Below are 23,840 nucleotides of genomic sequence, written 5' to 3' on the forward strand. Positions count from 1 at the left end.
ACAGACGATTTGAATAGGTTGTGAGACATTTATTGGTCGTGGCAGAGTCGCCGCATACATATATGGGAAGCCACTTGTGGTGGCACAATTAAACTATAAATCATAATGGCGTGATTACGTTTCATTCTTTTCTCTCTTTTTTTTCCTTTAAACAGATCCAAAATCAAGCTTCAATTTGACTGTATGAAATCATATTCAAAACGTATGAACACCAATAAAAATATTCAATATTCATCTAACAGAATAACATAAGTAGGGTTACACTTAAACAGTAGGTATATCAAAAATGGTAATAACTGTTTCAGTCTAAATATGATTTGTGCAAATGATAAGGATCAAACCCATTCCCCTATACGAGTAATATAACAAACCTCAAATAATAGCCATATACGTATAGTATGGATAAAGGACATAACAATTCCACTATACAGGTCATTAATATAAAACCTCAAAATATATTAAAACAATACACTAATCCCAACTACCTTCGCTTTGTTTTAAACAATAAAAAAGAAATTGACTGCCTGGTCAAATTGCGTACATAATGTACAACAGCACGCATACATGCCACTTCTAACAAATCAAAGGCATAAATAATACCACAAAAGCACTCTTTAATCACGACCATATACAAAAACACAAAAACACAAAAAATGTGACCAAATGAAACAAGTCATGTGGATTCACTACTGAATATAAAAAACAAAAAAAATAAGGCTTGTTTCCAAATATGGTCAGTACACTACTAATAATCTTAAACGGCCGAAAGTATGCACACACGGCATAAAAAAAAATACTCAAAAACGAAACAAAGACTATAGTATGCCGTAATACAAATTTAACCAACTTCCTGCATCCAATCAGTGTAGTAACACATTGATATTTGTTGTGTGGTAAAACCATGACAAACTTAAAACCAACTGCAACTCTATACTTGTATATATCTATAAATAAAAAATAAGCACAGAAATAGCGAAACCATACCCGTATCCCCAAGCAAAACATGAGTAACAATACAGGGAATGAATAATAAAAAACATAATACAACACTGGTAAAATGTAGACACTTTAAACATTATTGTCACTCCTGCAGATATTACCAAGGGACACGGCGGGGGGGGGGGGGGCTGTGGGCCACCGTGCATGCTGAAGTGGGAAAAAACTTAAAGCCCACGGGGCAGTCACCAAACACGGCGAAAATCATTGTGTGCGAAGTCATCATATGAGCCTGAAAGAGTCCAGAAAGCCAAGGTCGCATTACAACCACACTCCGACCAGAAAAGTGAGTTCCATCAGGGGTAGGGAATCATGCGAGGTACATCATGGGATTGGGGATCATGCGAGTTCCATCAGAAAAGGGCGACGGTGGGCGAGGTCCACAAGTCCATAGAAGCCAATCCTGGTGTCCAATGGTCGCGACGCATCTAGGCCAAGATCCAACGGGGGGTTGGATCCTCAAGGGCTGATCAACAACAGCAGGGGTACGGACTGGGTTGGACACCGGTAATACGGTGCGTGACGAACTTCCATGAACATGGAGTAAGGGTGTGCTACTGTGGGCCGCTTTTCCGTCCTCAAAGAGCCATGAGGTGGGAAGACTAGTCATGACATCATATGCAGAGGACCGGTTACCAGAACAGATGTAGTCACACAGGTAAGATAGCAGCAAAATCACATCAGGATCAGTAGCGTGATGGACAACAGGCAATATCAATCGATCAGCAGGATTCTGTAGGAGAGTAGGCGTCTTGGGACTAAGGCAAGGTGCCAAATCCTTGTCTATTGTACTATAAGCTATACAGTCCATGTAGGGCGACCAGATGATACTAGCTACAGAAGGCATGTAAGCTGTGCATCCATAGAACACCTCATAAGGTAAGAGACTCGTAAAGTGATGGTTACCATTGATGAGAAAGGAACACAGTGCAATATCAAGGTAAGCGTCTGTGTGGTGACACGGCTCACCACGAACATGCCGGGGCATATCATGATCGTGTGTACAATGAACGACGCCGAAATGCCGAAAACGATCTGTGTTGCAGACACCACAAACATGTCTGGGCATATCATGATCACGTGTACAACGAACGAAACCGAAATAACGATCTGTACTGCGGATACTCTCATTGACGTACTCTATGTCTGACGGGTAGTCAGTGGTTCGGTTTTCAAGCCGATCATGGATTTCGCGAATACGGTTCTCTACTGTAGCGAAAGGAGAATAAAGGTCATGCGAAAGCGATCGAATGATGGCACAATGATGTATTGAAGTGATGTCATCACTGTGTACATAACCTGCAACAGCAAGGCTAGGCTCCGCTTCCGAAACATGAGTAGCGATGAAACAAGAGCATACTACCACTAGAGCTATGTTCACGACAAGACACAAGAGAGCTGATGTAAGGCTCATTACCAAGACACTACAGGAATGCTTAGTATTAGAGCTAAGCTCAGTATCAGGAATGTCAAAGCTTGGCTCATTACCGGGCAGGCCAGAGCTATGCTCAGTACCGGGAACACCAGAGCTATGCTCAGTACCAGGAACACCAGAGCTAGGCTCAGTATCAAGAACGCCATAGCTACATGTAGGCTCAGTGTCGGGAACAACAGAGCTAAGCTCAGTATCAGGAACACCAGAGCTAGGCTCAGTATCAGGAATGTCAGAGCTAGGCTCAGTATCAGGAACAACAGAGCTAGGCTCAGTACCAGGAACACCAGATGCAGAGCTAGGCTCAGTATCAGGAACACTGTAAAATTGTGTATGTTGGTAATTTTCCCGATTGTTATGTGACCTAATTTCACCTACGACCTTTACACACGATAGGTCACTGCTGCAACTAATATCATGTTCATGTTGATGTTTTACCTGACAATTGTAATGTGACCCAATTGCACCTACTGTCTTTACGCATAGCTTAGCACGATCACAGCAATTATCGTCAGTACTCACAGCAGGCTTACAGCTTTTGGATTCTGTGACTGTCACTATCTCAACGCTTTCACTCAACGTCTCACCAATCTCACCATCCATCTTCGACACATGTAGTGGTGACGTAAATCCCAAGTCTGGGTTTCCAACATCATACTCAGTCATAACACTTTCAGTCTCCACACTGGTCATCAATCCAAACTCACTGTGCATGTTAATGTCATTGAACTTGTGAATGTGTGGATGGTCAGCTTCATTCCCATTTACCTCTACATTACACTCAACATCCATGACCTCATTGTGTATGTTGTCATTGGACTTGTGAATGTGTGGATGGTCAGCTTCAGTCTCATTCACCTCTACATTACACTCAACATCCATGACCTCATTGTGTATGTTGTCATTGGACTTGTGAATGTGTGGATGGTCAGCTTCAGTCTCATTCACCTCTACATTACACTCAACATCCATGACCTCATTGTGTATGTTATTGTCATTGGACTTGTGAATGTGTGGATGGTCAGCTTCAGTCTCATTCACCTCTACATTACACTCAACATTCATGACCTCATTGTGTATGTTATCATTGTCGCTAGACTGGTGAATGTGTGGATGATCAGCTTCAGTCTCATTCACCTCTACATTACACCCAACATCCATGATCTCTCTGTATACTTGAGAACAGTCATTTAGTGGAAGAGTGTGTTTACACTCACAGTCAAATCCAGGATTAGTATGTTTGCACTCACTCTCAGATCCTTGCGTTATCATACCCACTGCACAATCCAGCACATCTAACTCATTCATACTAGTGGGACTAGATTGGGGAAACTGATTAGATGACATGTAAGAAAAAGTATGGTAGTCCCCAAACATGATTTGGCGTTTAGAAGGTCGAATGGAAACATCATTCTTCTCCATAAAGGGAGCCCCAGCCATCACATCAAAGTTCACCACACTATCTTCAACCACGAAACCATCATAATACAACTCACATTCATCATAGAAAAGAGAAAAAGATGTAATGCCAACAATGCCAGATGGTAAGGCAAACGACACTTCAGGGTCAACATAGTCACTGTAACCAAACGTATCGATTACAACTTCAAGGCCAAAGAAATCAGCAGTAGACTCACTTATCAAATTCAAAGGAGAACCACTATGCAATTCCACTGTCAACTGTTCGGGGGTTCCCCTAACACTGGCAGGGAAAAATGGGGTGTCATTCTTAGATTTAGTCACGATAGACTCATGCTCTACAGCAGGAGGACACCTACGCTGAGGTGCCTCAGCGACGGCTACACATCTCTGTATAGCACTCCTAGTACCAATGAGGTCCAAACATTACATGTATGGACCTCATAGGCGACATCAGTGCTAAAATTGGGTTAGAGATTTATGTGGATCTAAATTTATTGTAATTTCAACAAAAGTACTAGCTAAATTTGAGGCTTTTGTTGAAATTTTGCTTTAATGATACATTTATGCTAGTTCAATATTCAATAAGTAAAAAAAAATTGAAAGAAATGAAGGGGAACTTACATTTTGACGACTTTTTCCTGATTTTCTTGGCAGTTGTCCTTCACTTCTGACTCTCGATCGGACCTGATATGCAGATCGCGTATACACGTTCTCGTCAGGTGATCGGTCGGTTATTCTTTTCGCCAGATGTTGATAATTATATATTTCATAACGCAGCGTTCATCGCAAATTTAGCTGAAAGAGATTGAAGTTGAACAGCGCAAGCTTTAATTTATTCAGAAATAACGTTTGATTGCACAAGTTTCGCCTCGGACATTTAGGATCATTTGGTCCCATATTGGCGTAACTACGGGGGGGGGGTGTCCCTACCACCGTCCACACCGGGCGTCCACAAGCCAACAATTATCTTTTTTCTCTCTTTTTTTAACCAAAATGCTTCCCCCCAGAAAAAAAGAACCAGGGTTAAAGAGAAAGACAATTATGATAGAGGAACACAAAATACTTTATTTTTTCAGCTTTTAATGCATCGACTTATAATCAAATATTAAATGGGGCTTAGAACATTTTTTTAAAAAGTCAATTAATAAAAATATTCCGCTCTTCGGGATTTGAGCTTTCATGAAATATTAATCTTTTTCATGATTACCGAAAATACTTCAAATGTCCAAAAAAAATTATCGGTGTATTAGCTGATACCTTGCGCCCGCCTTAATTATTTTAATGTTGAGATACTTTGCTTTAATTTAATGAATTCCTAAAAGCATTAATTCTCAGATCATTTGTCGCAATCGAATGATTCGATTGGTAAGCTGGTTGTATAATTATTATGATTCATGAATTGTTTAAAATGTGTCTCTCTATCAGTTTTGAATATTTAAAAAAATGTCAGCTCGTGCTTTTTGCTCGCAATATTTTGATTAGTAAGAAATTCTTGTGTATGCGAGTTTGATACATAAATAACTAGAGAGAGGGGGGGGGGGGGGGGGGGGGGGGGTGTCCCTCAGCTACTTGTCCTTGCTTATTCCATATTTTTTTATTATGCTCGTGTTGTGAGTATTTCAAAGTCTTTTCTTTTTCTCACCCTTTTTATTGTCTCGGAGCTTCCCTCTATTTCTTTGCTACGATGTATAGCCCATCTTACTTGTTTCATTTTTTTATGTTCTCATTTCAATGAAAACATCATTATTAAACTGACGTAGAAGACTTTATTACGAAATTTTGACATTGTTTTGTTTCATTTGTTTGGCTTTCTTTTTTTCTTCTCCTCATCTTCTTTTTCTTCTTACTTTTTCCCTTTCCTTATTTTCTCTTCAGTATTTCATTCAGGTATCCGCCAATTTATACAACACCAAGCATATAGAGGCGGATAATCAGTGAGGGAGCATGACGGTGTGCCGCTCTAAATAAAAGGAGGAATATTGGAAGAAAAAAAAAAGAAGGGATGGGGAAAAAATAAAGAAAAAAAAAGATGATTATGGCAATGACGATGATGAAAATTATCTTGGTGATGATGATGGTTGTGGTGACGGTTGTGGTGATGATGATGGTGATGCTAATGATAGTGGTGATGATGATGATGACGAGATGTAATTTTGTTATTTTGTCTTTGAAAAAATTAAGTAGTGCAAAGTTGAATTCATTTAAAGTTTATCATGAAAATAGCAGAAAATAAATTGGTATGCGTTCGAGGAAAATCCATCCCCCACCAATCTTTTTCAAAGGTAAGATTTTTTTTTTGCCCGGGGCCGGGGGGCCACTTCCATTCACGAGTGGATACCATGCGCGACCATGGGGTCTCGAAAAGCACCCTAAACACGTAATTTCCATATTCTGAAAATGCACCCCTTAACAAGTAGTGGCGTGTGAAACCCTACCCTTAACAAGTATTGGAAACAAAACGATACTCTTGGCAAATATTCCCTGAAATGAACCCCTAAACAAGTACAGGAATGTTTTATTGTTACGGGTCCTTCGGTCGTCGGCTTTACCTTATTTGGTTTAGTACGACCCCACCTTCTACACCTCGCGCAAATCGGACTCTAAACACGAAGTGTTGGAGCAAAAAGGACATCCTTTATAAAACATTTTGATTTTGTTTTATCATCCCCGCAAATTAGACCCTAAACACGACGGTTTTCCTAGCGAATTAATAGATACCCTTTTTTCATTATTTTTGTGTTTTTGACACCCTTATCACGTTACGTAGGTAACGTGCCCTATCCTTTTTACGTTTTTTTTTGGTCGCGCATGGTATCCACTCGTCAATGTAAGTGCCCCCCCCCCGGTTTTTTTGTGACGGCGTAGGCCTTTGCAAGCAGCTATTATTATGGTAAAAAAGTAAATGAAATGTCAAGAAATACATGATAATGATTTTTATGGTACATTTTAGTAGGCCTATATCAATTCATACTTGTTATCAAAAAGAAAAAAGTGGGTCGTTACGGACCATTAAAAATGGGAAATTTGGGCATTTTATATTTAGGATAGAGCAACTGCTCGTTATAGACGTCACAATAAATCAAGCATTCTAAATTCTATCAACTCCATTTTTTGTCAAATAACACCTTCATCGATATTTTGAAATGATTTTTCTCATATTTTCATCATCTTTTTATCAGGGTGAAATTCCCCTTTAATTTACAAAACAGATTCGCAAACAATATCAAGAGTAGTGGGAGGCAAGGGTGGAAATCTAAGGTAGGGGACCAGGGGCTGGAAAACAGGCAAAAAAAAACAAAAACAAACTAACAAAAAAAACAAAAAGGAAGGTTTATCACCCCCAAAAGAAGGTCGTCTCGTCCAAAATACATGTTTTACTTCGATTTAAATGATGTAGGCCTATTTCTTTCCATCATATAGTAGGGGGACATTTGATAATGTGCCCCTACTATTTTGGGTTAGGGGGAAGTGTCCCCCTGGGATTTGCGCCCATGTGGGTGGGGGGTGCTGCACCTCCTTTCGGAATCATTATGGAACAGTGTGAATAGTCGCTGTGATTTCGATCTCATACCTATAAAAAAAATAGAACAAAAGAACGCCTTGACCACAGGCCAAAATGCCTAACAATTTTTCCGCGGCATTAACAACTCTCGTAAGGGGCGCTCCATTTATAAATAGAGTTGCATGTGTAGCTGTCTATGGCAACAGAATCCATCGCAGAATTGAAGCCAGAAGCGTGGGAATTTGGCAGAAAATTCAAGAAAAGAACCGGTGAGTACCGATTTAAGAGTAATTATATATTTATTAACATTTATTGAATCATAAGAATAAAGATTTTTTACGGAAAGAAAGCTTAGTTCTAAGCTAGAGCTGCCCAAATGCGCGTGAGTGGAGTCTCAGTTTCTTAACACGGGTAAGTATTGCGGTGTCGCCTAGAGTGCTGTATAGATGCAAGCCCGACGCGGGTGGGCTCCGCCACGACCGTGCATCGCTTCGTCGATGCGGCGCGCATTGCAGTACAGTACATACTATATATGGGACTACGTACGCTTTATAAATACTCAACTCTGTATGCCTACCCAAACTATCACACCACATTTAGACCTGGTGAGCGCCTGTCCCCAAGTTTCTGAGCGATCGAGATTTCCCCCAATCCGGATTCTTTGATCCTGGTAGCGAAAGTTAGCCGCGGAATTCTGATCACACCGTAAGCCACCACGCAATTAGATAATGAGGAAACTACAGACGATTTGAATAGGTTGTGAGACATTTATTGGTCGTGGCAGAGTCGCCGCATACATATATGGGAAGCCACTTGTGGTGGCACAATTAAACTATAAATCATAATGGCGCTGACTTTAATAAATAGAGAAAAATCAAACTAGCATATTGCTGAAAATTTCATCAAAATCGGATGTAAAATAAGAAAGTTATGACATTTTAAAGTTTCGCTTATTTTTCACAAAACAGTGATATGTTCAATTAGGTGAGTCAGTCGATGATGTCCATCACTCACTATTTCTTTTTGTTTTTTATTGTTTGAATCATACAATATTTAATTTTTTATAGATTTGACAATAAGGACCAACTTGACTGAAGTTACCATATAGTATTAAACAATGCTAATTCCAAATGTTCAGGGGGGGGAATTAATCGTCGTGTCACTTGACAATGAGGAGAAAATTTGAATATTTCATATTTTATATAACAAACAATAAAAGAAATAGTGAGTGGATTACGACATAGTCTCATCATTTGCATACCAGCCAGGATGTGCATATAACTGTTTTGTGAAATTTAGCAAAACTTTAAAATGTCATAACTTTCTCATTTTAAGTAAACATTGTGTTTATGTCTGAAGTAAAGCGTCTTATTCCAATACCCCCCCCCCCCGAAAAAAAGATTAAAAAAACATAAGCCTATATTATGCATGATACAACGCAGATAGAATAGTCAGTGCGTGACGTCATCATCTCCCTCATTTGCATATAGAAACAATGTTGTAAATTGAACTGTTTTGTGCACATTATGAAAATGAAAAATGAAACGACTTTTTATCTAAATCTCACATCCAAGTTTTGATGAATTTTTCAGTGTTATACGCTTGTTCGGTGTTGCTTTATTCATGTTATATTATATACATATCAACTTGTTTGGTTAGACCCCACCTTTTAGCATGTTCAGAATAGCGGGTTGGGCCTACATCTATACCGCAATTCATTAAAAAAATATAGCTATACTCATCACACAATGTCACACAATGGATGACCTCGAAGTCTGTGTGTATGTTTTTTTTTATGGGTGAGGTAAGAAGTATCCAAGAAGAAAAAACATATTTTCTTTCCTTTTCAACTCGATACGTCCTAGCCTTTTGATATCAATGCCAGTTTTCATCAACTTCCATCTTCGCGACTTATCTCCCCACGTACCTTTTATTGTAACATTTATACAGATACTGCCTACCTAGAGTTTGAATGTAGCTTTTCATTTCCCCACGGAGTTGCATTTTCCCCAAATATATTTATATTTATTCACCCGAGGGAATAAATATAGCACCGGATAGGAGGTGAAATATTATCTAATAGATAGACCATAAAATCAATAAATGATTAATAATATTCAATAAATAATTAAATAATTAATAAAAATATATTTCCTCTTTTCCCTTTCCTGTTCTTTTTTCACTCCATCAATTCTTTTTCCTCGGTCGTGGATTTCATTGTTATTATTATTATTACTATATTTCTATCATTATTATTACTAGGATTATATTATGATTATTGATATTATCATTATCAATAAGATTATTATTATTGTTATTATTTTATTCTGAATCCTATGAATTAATGTTTAAATCTCAAACGATTTAAACTCATATATTTTAGCTTTAAATTCAAATCCACAAGGTTTAACACGTTTAAATCTAAATCTAATGATCGACTAACTGCTACTCACAGCTTTTCTGGATTTATATTAGATCCTTCAAATCTGCAGTGTACTGATTCAGTCATTGCTAAAACATTCTGAGGGGGATACATGTTTAAAACACATGTATAAAATATATGCAATAAATATCCAGATAATAAAAGGGAAGGGGGGGGGGGGCAGTCGGTCCAATTATTGCCAGGGTTGGCGATTTTTTTTGATTTTTTAAAAAAAATAAAAAAAATCGGATTTATTTGATTTAAATCAGATTTTTTTTATTTAAATCAGATTTTTTTTATTTTTTAAAAGTTCCTTTGAAAAAAGGGTACTTATCCCGGGGTCCACCCGCCAGTCATAAGGACCACTGGTCATAATACCCGCTAGTTATAAGGACCGCTAGTCATAATAGTCATAAGGGTCGCTATTCATAAGGGGCTTTGTTCATAGAGGTCGCTAGTCATAATCAACGATGGGGGTCGCCATTCATAATCAAACATGAGGGTCGCTAGTCATAATAAAGGAAGAGGGTCGCCAGTCATAAGGAGGAAAAAGGTTCGTTGATCATAAGGGTCGCCATTCATAATAGTGGATGAGGGTCGCCAGTCATAATAGTAGAAGGGGTTCGCCAGTCATAATAATGGATGAGGGTCGCCAGTCATAATAGTAGAAGGGGTTCGCCAGTCATAATAATGGATGAGGGTCGCCAGTCATAATAGTGGATGAGGGTCGCCAGTCATAATAGTAGAAAGGGTTCGCCAGTCATAATAATGGATGAGGGTCGCTATTCATAACAATGAATGAGGGTTGCTATTCATAATAATGGATGAGGGTCGCTATTCATAATAATGGATAGGGATCGCCAGTCATAATAGTGGATGAGGGTCGCCAGTCATAATAGTAGAAAGGGTTCGCCAGTCATAATAGTAGAAGGGGTTCGCCAGTCATAATAGTGGATGAGGGTCGCCAGTCATAATAGTAGAAGGGGTTCGCCAGTCATAATAATGGATGAGGGTCGCCAGTCATAATAGTAGAAGGGGTTCGCCAGTCATAATAATGGATGAGGGTCGCTATTCATAGTAATGGATGAGGGTCGCCAGTCATAATAGTAGAAGGGGTTCGCCAGTCATAATAATGGATGAGGGTCGCAAGTCATAATAGTAGACGGGGTTCGCCAGTCATAATAATGGATGAGGGTCGCTATTCATAATAATGGATGGGGATCGCCAGTCATAATAGTGGATGAGGGTCGCCAGTCATAATAGTAGAAGGGGTTCGCCAGTCATAATAATGGATGAGGGTCGCCAGTCATAATAGTAGAAGGGGTTCGCCAGTCATAATAATGGATGAGGGTCGCCAGTCATAATAGTAGAAGGGGTTCGCCAGTCATAATAATGGATGAGGGTCGCCAGTCATAATAATGGATGAGGGTCGCTATTCATAATAATGGATGAGGGTCGCCAGTCATAACAATGGATGAGGGTCGCTATTCATAATAATGGATGGGGATCGCCAGTCATAATAGTGGATGAGGGTCACCAGTCATAATAGTAGAAGGGGTTCGCCAGTCATAATAATGGATGAGGGTCGCCAGTCATAATAGTAGAAGGGGTTCGCCAGTCATAATAATAGATGAGGGTCGCTATTCATAATAATGGATAAGGGTCGCCAGTCATAATAACGGATGAGGGTCGCTATTCATAATAATGGATGGGGATCGCCAGTCATAATAGTGGATGAGGGTCGCCAGTCATAATAGTAGAAGGGGTTCGCCAGTCATAATAATGGATGAGGGTCGCTATTCATAATAATGGATGAGGGTCGCCAGTCATAATAATGGATGAGGGTCGCTATTCATAATAATGGATGGGGATCGCCAGTCATAATAGTGGATGAGGGTCGCCAGTCATAATAGTAGAAGGGGTTCGCCAGTCATAATAATGGATGAGGGTCGCCAGTCATAATAGAAGAAGGGGTTCGCCAGTCATAATAATGGATGAGGGTCGCCAGTCATAATAGTAGAAGGGGTTCGCCAGTCATAATAATGGATGAGGGTCGCCAGTCATAATAGTAGAAGGGGTTCGCCAGTCATAATAATGGATGAGGGTCGCCAGTCATAATAGTAGAAGGGGTTCGCCAGTCATAATAATGGATGAGGGTCGCCAGTCATAATAGTAGAAGGGGTTCGCCAGTCATAATAATGGATGAGGGTCGCCAGTCATAAAAGTAGAAGGGGTTCGCCAGTCATAATAATGGATGAGGGTCACCAGTCATAATAGTGGATGAGGGTCGCCAGTCATAATAGTAGAAAGGGTTCGCCAGTCATAATAATGGATGAGGGTCGCTATTCATAATAATGGATGAGGGTCGCCAGTCATAATAATGGATGAGGGTCGCTATTCATAATAATGGATGGGGATCGCCAGTCATAATAGTAGAAGGGGTTCGCCAGTCATAATAATGGATGAGGGTCGCCAGTCATAATAATGGATGAGGGTCGCCAGTCATAATAGTGGATGAGGGTCGCCAGTCATAATAATGGATGAGGGTCGCCAGTCATAATAGTGGATGAGGGTCGCCAGTCATAATAGTAGAAAGGGTTCGCCAGTCATAATAATGGATGAGGGTCGCTATTCATAACAATGAATGAGGGTTGCTATTCATAATAATGGATGAGGGTCGCTATTCATAATAATGGATGAGGGTCGCCAGTCATAATAGTGGATGAGGGTCGCCAGTCATAATAGTAGAAAGGGTTCGCCAGTCATAATAATGGATGAGGGTCGCTATTCATAACAATGAATGAGGGTTGCTATTCATAATAATGGATGAGGGTCGCTATTCATAATAATGGATGAGGGTCGCTATTCATAATAATGGATGGGGATCGCCAGTCATAATAGTAGAAGGGGTTCGCCAGTCATAATAATGGATGAGGGTCGCCAGTCATAATAATGGATGAGGGTCGCCAGTCATAATAGTGGATGAGGGTCGCCAGTCATAATAATGGATGAGGGTCGCCAGTCATAATAATGGATGGGGATCGCCAGTCATAATAGTAGAAGGGGTTCGCCAGTCATAATAATGGATGAGGGTCGCCAGTCATAATAATGGATGAGGGTCGCCAGTCATAATAGTGGATGAGGGTCGCCAGTCATAATAGTAGAAGGGGTTCGCCAGTCATAATAATGGATGAGGGTCGCCAGTCGTAATAGTAGAAGGGGTTCGCCAGTCATAATAATGGATGAGGGTCGCAAGTCATAATAGTAGAAGGGGTTCGCCAGTCATAATAATGGATGAGGGTCGCTATTCATAATAATGGATGGGGATCGCCAGTCATAATAGTGGATGAGGGTCGCCAGTCATAATAGTAGAAGGGGTTCGCCAGTCATAATAATGGATGAGGGTCGCCAGTCATAATAGTAGAAGGGGTTCGCCAGTCATAATAATGGATGAGGGTCGCCAGTCATAATAGTAGAAGGGGTTCGCCAGTCATAATAATGGATGAGGGTCGCCAGTCATAATAATGGATGAGGGTCGCTATTCATAATAATGGATGAGGGTCGCCAGTCATAATAATGGATGAGGGTCGCTATTCATAATGGATGGGGATCGCCAGTCATAATAGTGGATGAGGGTCACCAGTCATAATAGTAGAAGGGGTTCGCCAGTCATAATAATGGATGAGGGTCGCCAGTCATAATAGTAGAAGGGGTTCGCCAGTCATAATAATAGATGAGGGTCGCTATTCATAATAATGGATAAGGGTCGCCAGTCATAATAACGGATGAGGGTCGCTATTCATAATAATGGATGGGGATCGCCAGTCATAATAGTGGATGAGGGTCGCCAGTCATAATAGTAGAAGGGGTTCGCCAGTCATAATAATGGATGAGGGTCGCTATTCATAATAATGGATGAGGGTCGCCAGTCATAATAGTGGATGAGGGTTGCCAGTCATAATAGTAGAAGGGGTTCACCAGTCATAATAATGGATGAGGGTCGCCAGTCATAATAGAAGAAGGGGTTCGCCAGTCATAATAATGGATGAGGGTCGCCAGTCATAATAGTAGAAGGGGTTCGCCAGTCATAATAATGGATGAGGGTCGCCAGTCATAATAGTAGAAGGGGTTCGCCAGTCATAATAATGGATGAGGGTCGCCAGTCATAATAGTAGAAGGGGTTCGCCAGTCATAATAATGGATGAGGGTCGCCAGTCATAATAGTAGAAGGGGTTCGCCAGTCATAATAATGGATGAGGGTCGCCAGTCATAAAAGTAGAAGGGGTTCGCCAGTCATAATAATGGATGAGGGTCACCAGTCATAATAGTGGATGAGGGTCGCCAGTCATAATAGTAGAAAGGGTTCGCCAGTCATAATAATGGATGAGGGTCGCTATTCATAATAATGGATGAGGGTCGCCAGTCATAATAATGGATGAGGGTCGCTATTCATAATAATGGATGGGGATCGCCAGTCATAATAGTGGATGAGGGTCGCCAGTCATAATAGTAGAAGGGGTTCGCCAGTCATAATAGTGGATGAGGGTTGCCAGTCATAATAGTAGAAGGGGTTCACCAGTCATAATAATGGATGAGGGTCGCCAGTCATAATAGTAGAAGGGGTTCGCCAGTCATAATAATGGATGAGGGTCGCCAGTCATAATAGTAGAAGGGGTTCGCCAGTCATAATAATGGATGAGGGTCGCCAGTCATAATAGTAGAAGGGGTTCGCCAGTCATAATAATGGATGAGGGTCGCCAGTCATAATAGTAGAAGGGGTTCGCCAGTCATAATAATGGATGAGGGTCGCCAGTCATAATAGTAGAAGGGGTTCGCCAGTCATAATAATGGATGAGGGTCGCCAGTCATAAAAGTAGAAGGGGTTCGCCAGTCATAATAATGGATGAGGGTCACCAGTCATAATAGTGGATGAGGGTCGCCAGTCATAATAGTAGAAAGGGTTCGCCAGTCATAATAATGGATGAGGGTCGCTATTCATAATAATGGATGAGGGTCGCCAGTCATAATAATGGATGAGGGTCGCTATTCATAATAATGGATGGGGATCGCCAGTCATAATAGTGGATGAGGGTCGCCAGTCATAAAAGTAGAAGGGGTTCGCCAGTCATAATAATGGATGAGGGTCACCAGTCATAATAGTGGATGAGGGTCGCCAGTCATAATAGTAGAAAGGGTTCGCCAGTCATAATAATGGATGAGGGTCGCTATTCATAATAACGGATGAGGGTCGCCAGTCATAATAATGGATGAGGGTCGCTATTCATAATAATGGATGGGGATCGCCAGTCATAATAGTGGATGAGGGTCGCCAGTCATAATAGTAGAAGGGGTTCGCCAGTCATAATAATGGATGAGGGTCGCCAGTCATAATAGTAGAAGGGGTTCGCCAGTCATAATAATGGATGAGGGTCGCCAGTCATAATAGTAGAAGGGGTTCGCCAGTCATAATAATGGATGAGGGTCGCCAGTCATAATAGTAGAAGGGGTTCGCCAGTCATAATAATGGATGAGGGTCGCCAGTCATAATAGTAGAAGGGGTTCGCCAGTCATAATAATGGATGAGGGTCGCCAGTCATAATAGTAGAAGGGGTTCGCCAGTCATAATAATGGATGAGGGTCGCCAGTCATAATAGTAGAAAGGGTTCGCCAGTCATAATAATGGATGAGGGTCGCTATTCATAATAATGGATGAGGTTCGCCAGTCATAATAATGGATGAGTGTCGCTATTCATAATAATGGATGGGGATCGCCAGTCATAATAGTAGAAGGGGTTCGCCAGTCATAATAATGGATGAGGGTCGCCAGTCATAATAGTAGAAGGGGTTCGCCAGTCATAATAATGGATGAGGGTCGCCAGTCATAATAGTAGAAGGGGTTCGCCAGTCATAATAATGGATGAGGGTCGCCAGTCATAATAGTAGAAAGGGTTCGCCAGTCATAATAATGGATGAGGGTCGCCAGTCATAATAGTGGATGAGGACAATGGTTTGATAACTTTCACAGTGGCGTACCGTGGGTCACGGCATGGGGGGGGGGCGCCAGCAAAATATTTGAATCACTGAGTGATTGCCAGTCATCATGGTTATACTGACCACAATTAGACCACAAACAGCGAGATTTTAAGAAATATATTTTAGGAATCCACTTAGAGTATGCATATCTCACCATAGTCATCTTATGCAAGTGCTAAGCGCTTGCTGATTTATTAGAATTACATCTGAACACATGAAACACTTTTTGCAGTCATTGCAATTTTGATTATCAAATGCATCTGACAAATATTGCGAGCGCGAAGCGCGAGCTGAAAATTTAAATAATATAGACCTATAGTGGGGCATTCTAAGGTTTCTTTGTAGGAATTAACTAGGACCATATACGTATTTCATTAACCAAATCATGCGAGCGAGAGCTGAATTTTTTTGTTATTCAGATTAGGAGAAGGGATATTTTAAAGACAGATTTTAGAAATTCATGAAGAGCTGTCATATCTCACCAATCCACTAAAGCGAACGTAATAATGGAAGGAAATGTTTCATAGATACGAAGACCTTAACATGGGGCAATCACTTTTGATTCATGAAAAAGAAGCTATGTCACTAAATAAAACAGTGATAACTCAAGTGCTAGGAAACATATTTGGTTTATATTGACTTGAAAACGGGATGTTTTAGTACAACAGGATTATATATCTCGTGAAACAGACAATGCGAGCACCAGGAACAATGAAGACGTAGGCCCTGGGCAAATTATGTTTCATAAAGGTATGATTACAATGTTTCTTATGTAATGTAACAATTATCATATAATATAACATTATAATGAATAATATTTTCCTCTTCACCGCTACGTTTCTCTTCCATTCTCCCTCTTTTCTCATTTTCCCCGTTTGTTTTTTTGTTCAGCTGATTGGAGGGGGGGGGGGCCTGCCCCCATGCCCCCCTTAGTTACGCCACTGTGTGTCCATACGGCAACCCCCTCCAATATTATCTTTTTTTATCCCATCATGATGATGGTTTAATGGATTTATTATATGTTTCAATTTTTTTGACATTCCATCTTAATCCCTTCCCAAAGACCCAACATTGATGAATTTGAAGAAACCGGGGTTTCTCTTCAATGACATAAGTATTTCGTTAGGAAATGGTGAACTGGCTCTTTATTTGCATTTTATGATTAAATAATATTGTTTTATTTGTTTAGCGGTATTTTAGGAAGAATTTTCACCAATAGAACAATTATCTCTTGTGATACTTTTTTCATTTCTTTCGTAGAAAGTGTGTGTATGTGTGTGTGTGTGTGTGTGGGGGGTGTTTGTTCGGGCCATCTCCCCCTCCTTGAAGGGGGGGGGGGGTATATCCCCATCCCCCGGGATTTACGCCAGTGCTGCTGCATGTTTGTAATATTTTTGCTGATTATGTAATTGTGTACATTTCCGATTCTCTATCTGGATGAGCGTGGGTCTAGTATTCTTCTGTATTCTATTCTTCAATAATCAAGCAGTCTTATTTATATCATTAGTTTTGGGGTGTAACAATTCAAGGTGGGGGATGTTAACTTGTTCTGATTGGTCTATAGGTAACTGTCTATCAAACTTTCTCTGGTATAAGGGGTGTGGTGATGCTCTGTGCAAGTGACTCGGGCTGGAAGTGTGAGTCCTACTTCTTCCTTGAAGTTAGCTGACATCACTGGAGGTTGGTCATTAATGGTCAAGGTTTAGGATTTAAATGGCATTGGGGTTTTTGGATTCTTAGATGACATTGGGGGAGTTTGTAAACAAGTGAATGTGAATGACTGAAAGGATAACAGGAACTTAAATACATACTACATAAAATACTACATAACAATTCAACGCGATTTACAGGTATGTTTACATGAAATTGATAAGTGGTATATAAACAATTGTTTAAAGATCAATGTTACTAGAATAAGTATTATGCTTATTTCAACTCGTTATTAAAAAAACAAAGGAAAATTTTATATAAAGCTTAATGGCAACTCAAACAAGTTAATTCTGTAAGATATTTAGGTGTTGAAGTTAATAATAATCTCATATGAAATGTTCATGTCAAACATCTATGTAGATCAATAAGTTAAATGCTTTACGACATTTAAGTAAAACTCTTAAACCAGACTTACATAATACTTTATTGAAAAAAATAATCAGTCATGTATAGATCATGCTCGTTCCGTTTGGGGTAATTGTTCATTGAAAAACAGGGAACTTAATAGACTGCAAAGGCGAGCGGCACGTATTGTAATGAAAGAATATGATTTTCTATTAGTTGTACAGATTTAACTGAAATTGTGACAATCTTTTGATACAAGGAGGGATTTTTTATGTATTTTAGCTTCTACCAATGTATATATGGACTTGCCCCTATTAGACTCTGTAATGATATTGAACTATTTACTGATAGACATGGATACACGTAATGCTGATTCACTGAATGCTGTATTACCTATAAGCCAAATATTGAAAGTTTCAAGCAATCCTTTAAATTTAGTGCAATAAAGACATGGAACTCCTTGTCAAATGAACTCCAGAATATTTCTAACCTCCTACATTTCAAGAGGTCGTACAAAAACAAGTATTTTTAAATTAACAGTAGACTGACCTTTTATCCATATTTTATTGTATACTTAACTGTCTAGTTAATTCTGTATTATGCTGTTGTACTCCTTTCTTTCCCCTCTCTCTCTCTCTTTCTCTCTCTCTCTCTACTTCTGCCATATACTAAACCACACTATTTCTCTTCCTGCTCTCTCTATTTTTTGCAACTTTTATTTTAAATTAAGCATATTCAGTATTTTAACTTAATTAAGTTTGTATGCATTTTTATTGTTATTTCATATTCTTGATGTAACAGGACCGTGTTGAAAAACAGTGTTTTATTTGAACATTTTATCCTGTATAAAGATGTTTTAATAAATGATTAAATAAATAAATCTATAAGAAATTTTTAACGTTAAGTCAACATATTTCTTGCGACTTGACCTTCAATATCTTGAAATGTAATATTACTTTTCCTTGATATTCTGACTGACCCAGGAAACCGGGACCATGAGATGCTCAATCCCTCCCCTTGCCGTCCTTTTCAATAAACCAGTACAATGTTAACCCCCCCCTCCCACAAACACACACAAACATTTCGAACTTACCTAACCCGAGTCCCCCCCTCCCAATTCGAAACCATACCGCAGTCAATTTCAAAACAGCAAGTCGCCAAAGGAGAATGCATAATCATTATGGCTGGATAGGCCTATCTCATCTTATCCCAAATAATTTGATATCATAATTAATTGAGATATATATATGTTAACGTTTGGATTTGAATAATCTGCAGGGAGTCTTTTCCTTGCAGTGATACATTTTGAGATTGCGCCAAAGTTATTAAGAAATGTTTCCAATAAATAAATCCTATTATATCTGGCGACCCTCATCCATTATTATGACTTGCGACCCTCATCTATTATTATGACTGGCGAACCCTTTCTACTATTATGAATAGCGACCCTTATCTACCATTATGACTGGCGAACCCCTTCTACTATTATGACTGGCGACCCTCATCCATTATTATGACTGGCGAACCCTTTGTTCTATTATGAATAGCGACCTTCATCCACTATTATGACTGGCGAACCCCTTCTACCATTATGACTGGCGACCCTCATCCATTGTTATGACTGGCGACCCTCATCCATTATTATGACTGACGACCCTCATCCATTATTATGACTGGCGAACCCCTTCTACTATTATGACTGGCGACCCTCATCCAGTATTATGACTGGCGAACCCCATCTACTATTATGACTGGCGACCCTCATCCATTATTATGACTGGCGAACCCCTTCTACTATTATGACTGGCGGCCCTCATCTATCATTATGACTGGCGAACCCTTTCTACTATTATGAATAGGGACCCTCATCTACCATTATGACTGGCGAACCCCTTCTACTATTATGACTGGCGATCCTCATCTATCATTATGACTGGCGAACCCCTGCTACTATTATGAATAGCGACCCTCATCCACTATTATGACTGGCGAACCCCTTCTACCATTATGACTGGCGACCCTCATCCATTGTTATGACTGGCGACCCTCATCCATTATTATGACTGGCGACCCTCTTCCACTATTATGACTGGCGACCCTCATCCATTATTATGAATAGCGACCCTCACCCATTATTATGACTGGCGAACCTCATCTATTATTATGACTAGCGACCCTCATCCATTATTATGACTGGCGAACCCCTTCTACTATTATGAATAGCGACCCTCATCCACTATTATGACTGGCGAACCCCTTCTACCATTATGACTGGCGACCCTCATCCATTGTTATGACTGGCGACCCTCATCCATTATTATGACTGACGACCCTCATCCATTATTATGACTGGCGAACCCCTTCTACTATTATGACTGGCGACCCTCTTCCACTATTATGACTGGCGACCCTCATCCATTATTATGAATAGCGACCCTCACCCATTATTATGACTGGCGAACCTCATCTATTATTATGACTGGCGACCCTCATCTATCATTATGACTGGCGAACCCTTTCTACTATTATGAATAGCGACCCTCATCTACCATTATGACTGGCGAACCCCTTCTGCTATTATGACTGGCGACCCTCATCTATCATTATGACTGGCGAACCCTTTCTACCATTATGACTGGCGAACCCCTTCTACTATTATGACTGGCGACCCTCATCTATTATTATGACTAGCGACCCTCATCCATTATTATGACTGGCGAACCCCTTCTACTATTATGAATAGCGACCCTCATCCACTATTATGACTGGCGACCCTCATCTATCATTATGACTGGCGAACCCTTTCTACTATTATGAATAGCGACCCTCATCTACCATTATGACTGGCGAACCCCTTCCGTGCTATTATGACTGGCGACCCTCATCTATCATTATGACTGGCGAACCCTTTCTACTATTATGAATAGCGACCCTTATCTACCATTATGACTGGCGAACCCCTTCTACTATTATGAATAGCGACCCTCATCCACTATTATGACTGGCGACCCTCATCCATTATTATGACTGGCGAACCCCTTCTACTATTATGACTGGCGGCCCTCATCTATCATTATGACTGGCGAACCCTTTCTACTATTATGAATAGGGACCCTCATCTACCATTATGACTGGCGAACCCCTTCTACTATTATGACTGGCGATCCTCATCTATCATTATGACTGGCGAACCCCTGCTACTATTATGAATAGCGACCCTCATCCACTATTATGACTGGCGAACCCCTTCTACCATTATGACTGGCGACCCTCATCCATTGTTATGACTGGCGACCCTCATCCATTATTATGACTGACGACCCTCATCCATTATTATGACTGGCGAACCCCTTCTACTATTATGAATAGCGACCCTCATCCACTATTATGACTGGCGAACCCCTTCTACCATTATGACTGGCGACCCTCATCCATTGTTATGACTGGCGACCCTCATCCATTATTATGACTGACGACCCTCATCCATTATTATGACTGGCGAACCCCTTCTACTATTATGACTGGCGACCCTCTTCCACTATTATGACTGGCGACCCTCACCCATTATTATGACTGGCGAACCTCATCTATTATTATGACTAGCGACCCTCATCCATTATTATGACTGGCGAACCCCTTCTACTATTATGAATAGCGACCCTCATCCACTATTATGACTGGCGACCCTCATCTATCATTATGACTGGCGAACCCCTTCCGTGCTATTATGACTGGCGACCCTCATCTATCATTATGTCTGGCGAACCCTTTCTACTATTATGAATAGCGACCCTTATCTACCATTATGACTGGCGAACCCCTTCTACTATTATGAATAGCGACCCTCATCCACTATTATGACTGGCGACCCTCATCTATCATTATGACTGGCGAACCCTTTCTACTATTATGAATAGCGACCCTCATCTACCATTATGACTGGCGAACCCCTTCTGCTATTATGACTGGCGACCCTCATCTATCATTATGACTGGCGAACCCTTTCTACTATTATGAATAGCGACCCTTATCTACCATTATGACTGGTGAACCCCTTCTACTATTATGACTGGCGACCCTCATCTATTATTATGACTAGCGACCCTCATCCATTATTATGACTGGCGGACCCCTTCTACTATTATGAATAGCGACCCTCATCCACTATTATGACTTGCGACCCTCATCTATCATTATGACTGGCGAACCCTTTCTACTATTATGAATAGCGACCCTCATCCACTATTATGACTGGCGAACCTCATCTATTATTATGACTAGCGACCCTCATCTATTATTATGACTGGCGAACCCTTTCTACTATTATGAATAGCGACCCTCATCCACTATTATGACTGGCGACCCTCATCTATCATTATGACTGGCGAACCCTTTCTACTATTATGAATAGCGACCCTCATCTACTATTATGACTGGCGAACCCCTTCTGCTATTATGACTGGCGACCCTTATCTACCATTATGACTGGCGAACCCCTTCTACCATTATGAGTGGCGACCCTCATCCATTGTTATGACTGGCGACCCTCATCCATTATTATGACTGACGACCCTCATCCATTATTATGACTGGCGACCCTCATCCATTATTATGAATAGCGACCCTCACCCATTATTATGACTGGCGAACCCCTTCTACTATTATGACTGGCGACCCTCATCCAGTATTATGACTGGCGAACCCCATCTACTATTATGACTGGCGACCCTCATCCATTATTATGACTGGCGAACCCCTTCTACTATTATGACTGGCGACCCTCATCTATCATTATGACTGGCGAACCCTTTCTACTATTATGAATAGGGACCCTCATCTACCATTATGACTGGCGAACCCCTTCTACTATTATGACTGGCGACCCTCATCTATCATTATGACTGGCGAACCCCTGCTACTATTATGAATAGCGACCCTCATCCACTATTATGACTGGCGAACCTCATCTATTATTATGACTAGCGACCCTCATCCATTATTATGACTGGCGAACCCCTTCTACTATTATGAATAGCGACCCTCATCCACTATTATGACTGGCGACCCTCATCTATCATTATGACTGGCGAACCCTTTCTACTATTATGAATAGCGACCCTTATCTACCATTATGACTAGCGAACCCCTTCTACTATTATGACTGGCGACCCTCATCTATCATTATGACTGGCGAACCCCTTCTCCTATTATGACTGGCGACCCTCATCCATTATTATGACTGGCGACCCTCATCCATTATTATGACTGGCGAACCCCTTCTACCATTATGACTGGCGACCCTCATCCCCTATTATGACTGGCGACCCTTATGATCAATGTAGCCTCTTCCTTTTTATGACTAGCGACCCTCATCTAGTATTATGAATTCCGACCCTCATTGTTGATTATGACTGGCGATCCTTATGATCAATTACCCTTATGGTCCATTATGAATAGCAACCCTTATCTTGCATTATGAAAATCGGACCTTATGACCCATGGTCCTTATGACCTTATGACTAGCGACCCCTTTTGCCTATTATGACTAGCGAGCTTTTGGGTATAGGATTTTACACGTTATGACTAGCGGTCCTTATGACCAGTTAGTATTATGACTTATGGTCCTTATGACTGACGGGCTTATCCCCTTATCCCCCCCCTTACTCTAACAATGACATCAATATTGATGTTATACATTTCACCCCTAATATTGTTCTTAACCACATATTTTGTAATTAAAATCCAGTAAAAATGGACAATTAAAAATAAATTTGAGGAATCATGTATCTTATCATACATAGGCCTATGAAGGAATATTCCATAGGGAATTCCCAGTGAGTAGAGAAAATTCCCCTCTGGGATTTTTCATTCAAATTTTTTAAAAATCCAAGAGAAAAAATCCCTTATCAAAACTGCCAACAAACCCTTTGCCAATTACTAGTATTCATGTATATTGTAAGAGAAATAATTCAAATCAA

General features: G+C 40.5%; 1 protein-coding gene across 1 annotated transcript; it reads right to left on the reverse strand.

Annotated features, from left to right (window-relative positions):
• Nucleotides 1-1,208: 1,208 nt before the first annotated feature.
• Nucleotides 1,209-9,888, reverse strand: LOC121416837. Its single transcript, XM_041610355.1, has 3 exons — nt 9,806-9,888; nt 3,497-4,250; nt 1,209-3,403 (listed from the first exon to the last, which is right to left on the reverse strand). The coding sequence occupies exons 1-3, from the start codon at nt 9,886-9,888 to the stop codon at nt 1,307-1,309; spliced, it is 2,934 nt and encodes a 977-aa protein (XP_041466289.1). The 3' UTR covers nt 1,209-1,306.
• Between the last annotated feature and the right edge of the window lie 13,952 nt (nt 9,889-23,840).

The sequence above is a fragment of the Lytechinus variegatus genome, chromosome 6 (assembly GCF_018143015.1).
Source record: "Lytechinus variegatus isolate NC3 chromosome 6, Lvar_3.0, whole genome shotgun sequence".
Lineage (NCBI taxonomy): Eukaryota > Metazoa > Echinodermata > Echinoidea > Temnopleuroida > Toxopneustidae > Lytechinus > Lytechinus variegatus.

Bases quoted from the DNA above. Each gene is read 5' to 3' on its own strand.
- LOC121416837 (XM_041610355.1), bottom strand. From the start codon at position 9,888: ATGTATCCCCCTCAGAATGTTTTAGCAATGACTGAATCAGTACACTGC. The intron at 4,251-9,805 runs GTGAGTAGCAGT...CATTGGTACTAG, and splicing joins AATATAAATCCAGAAAAGCT to GAGTGCTATACAGAGATGTG. The intron at 3,404-3,496 runs GTCATGAATGTT...ATACACAATGAG, and splicing joins ATGATAACATACACAATGAG to GTCATGGATGTTGAGTGTAA.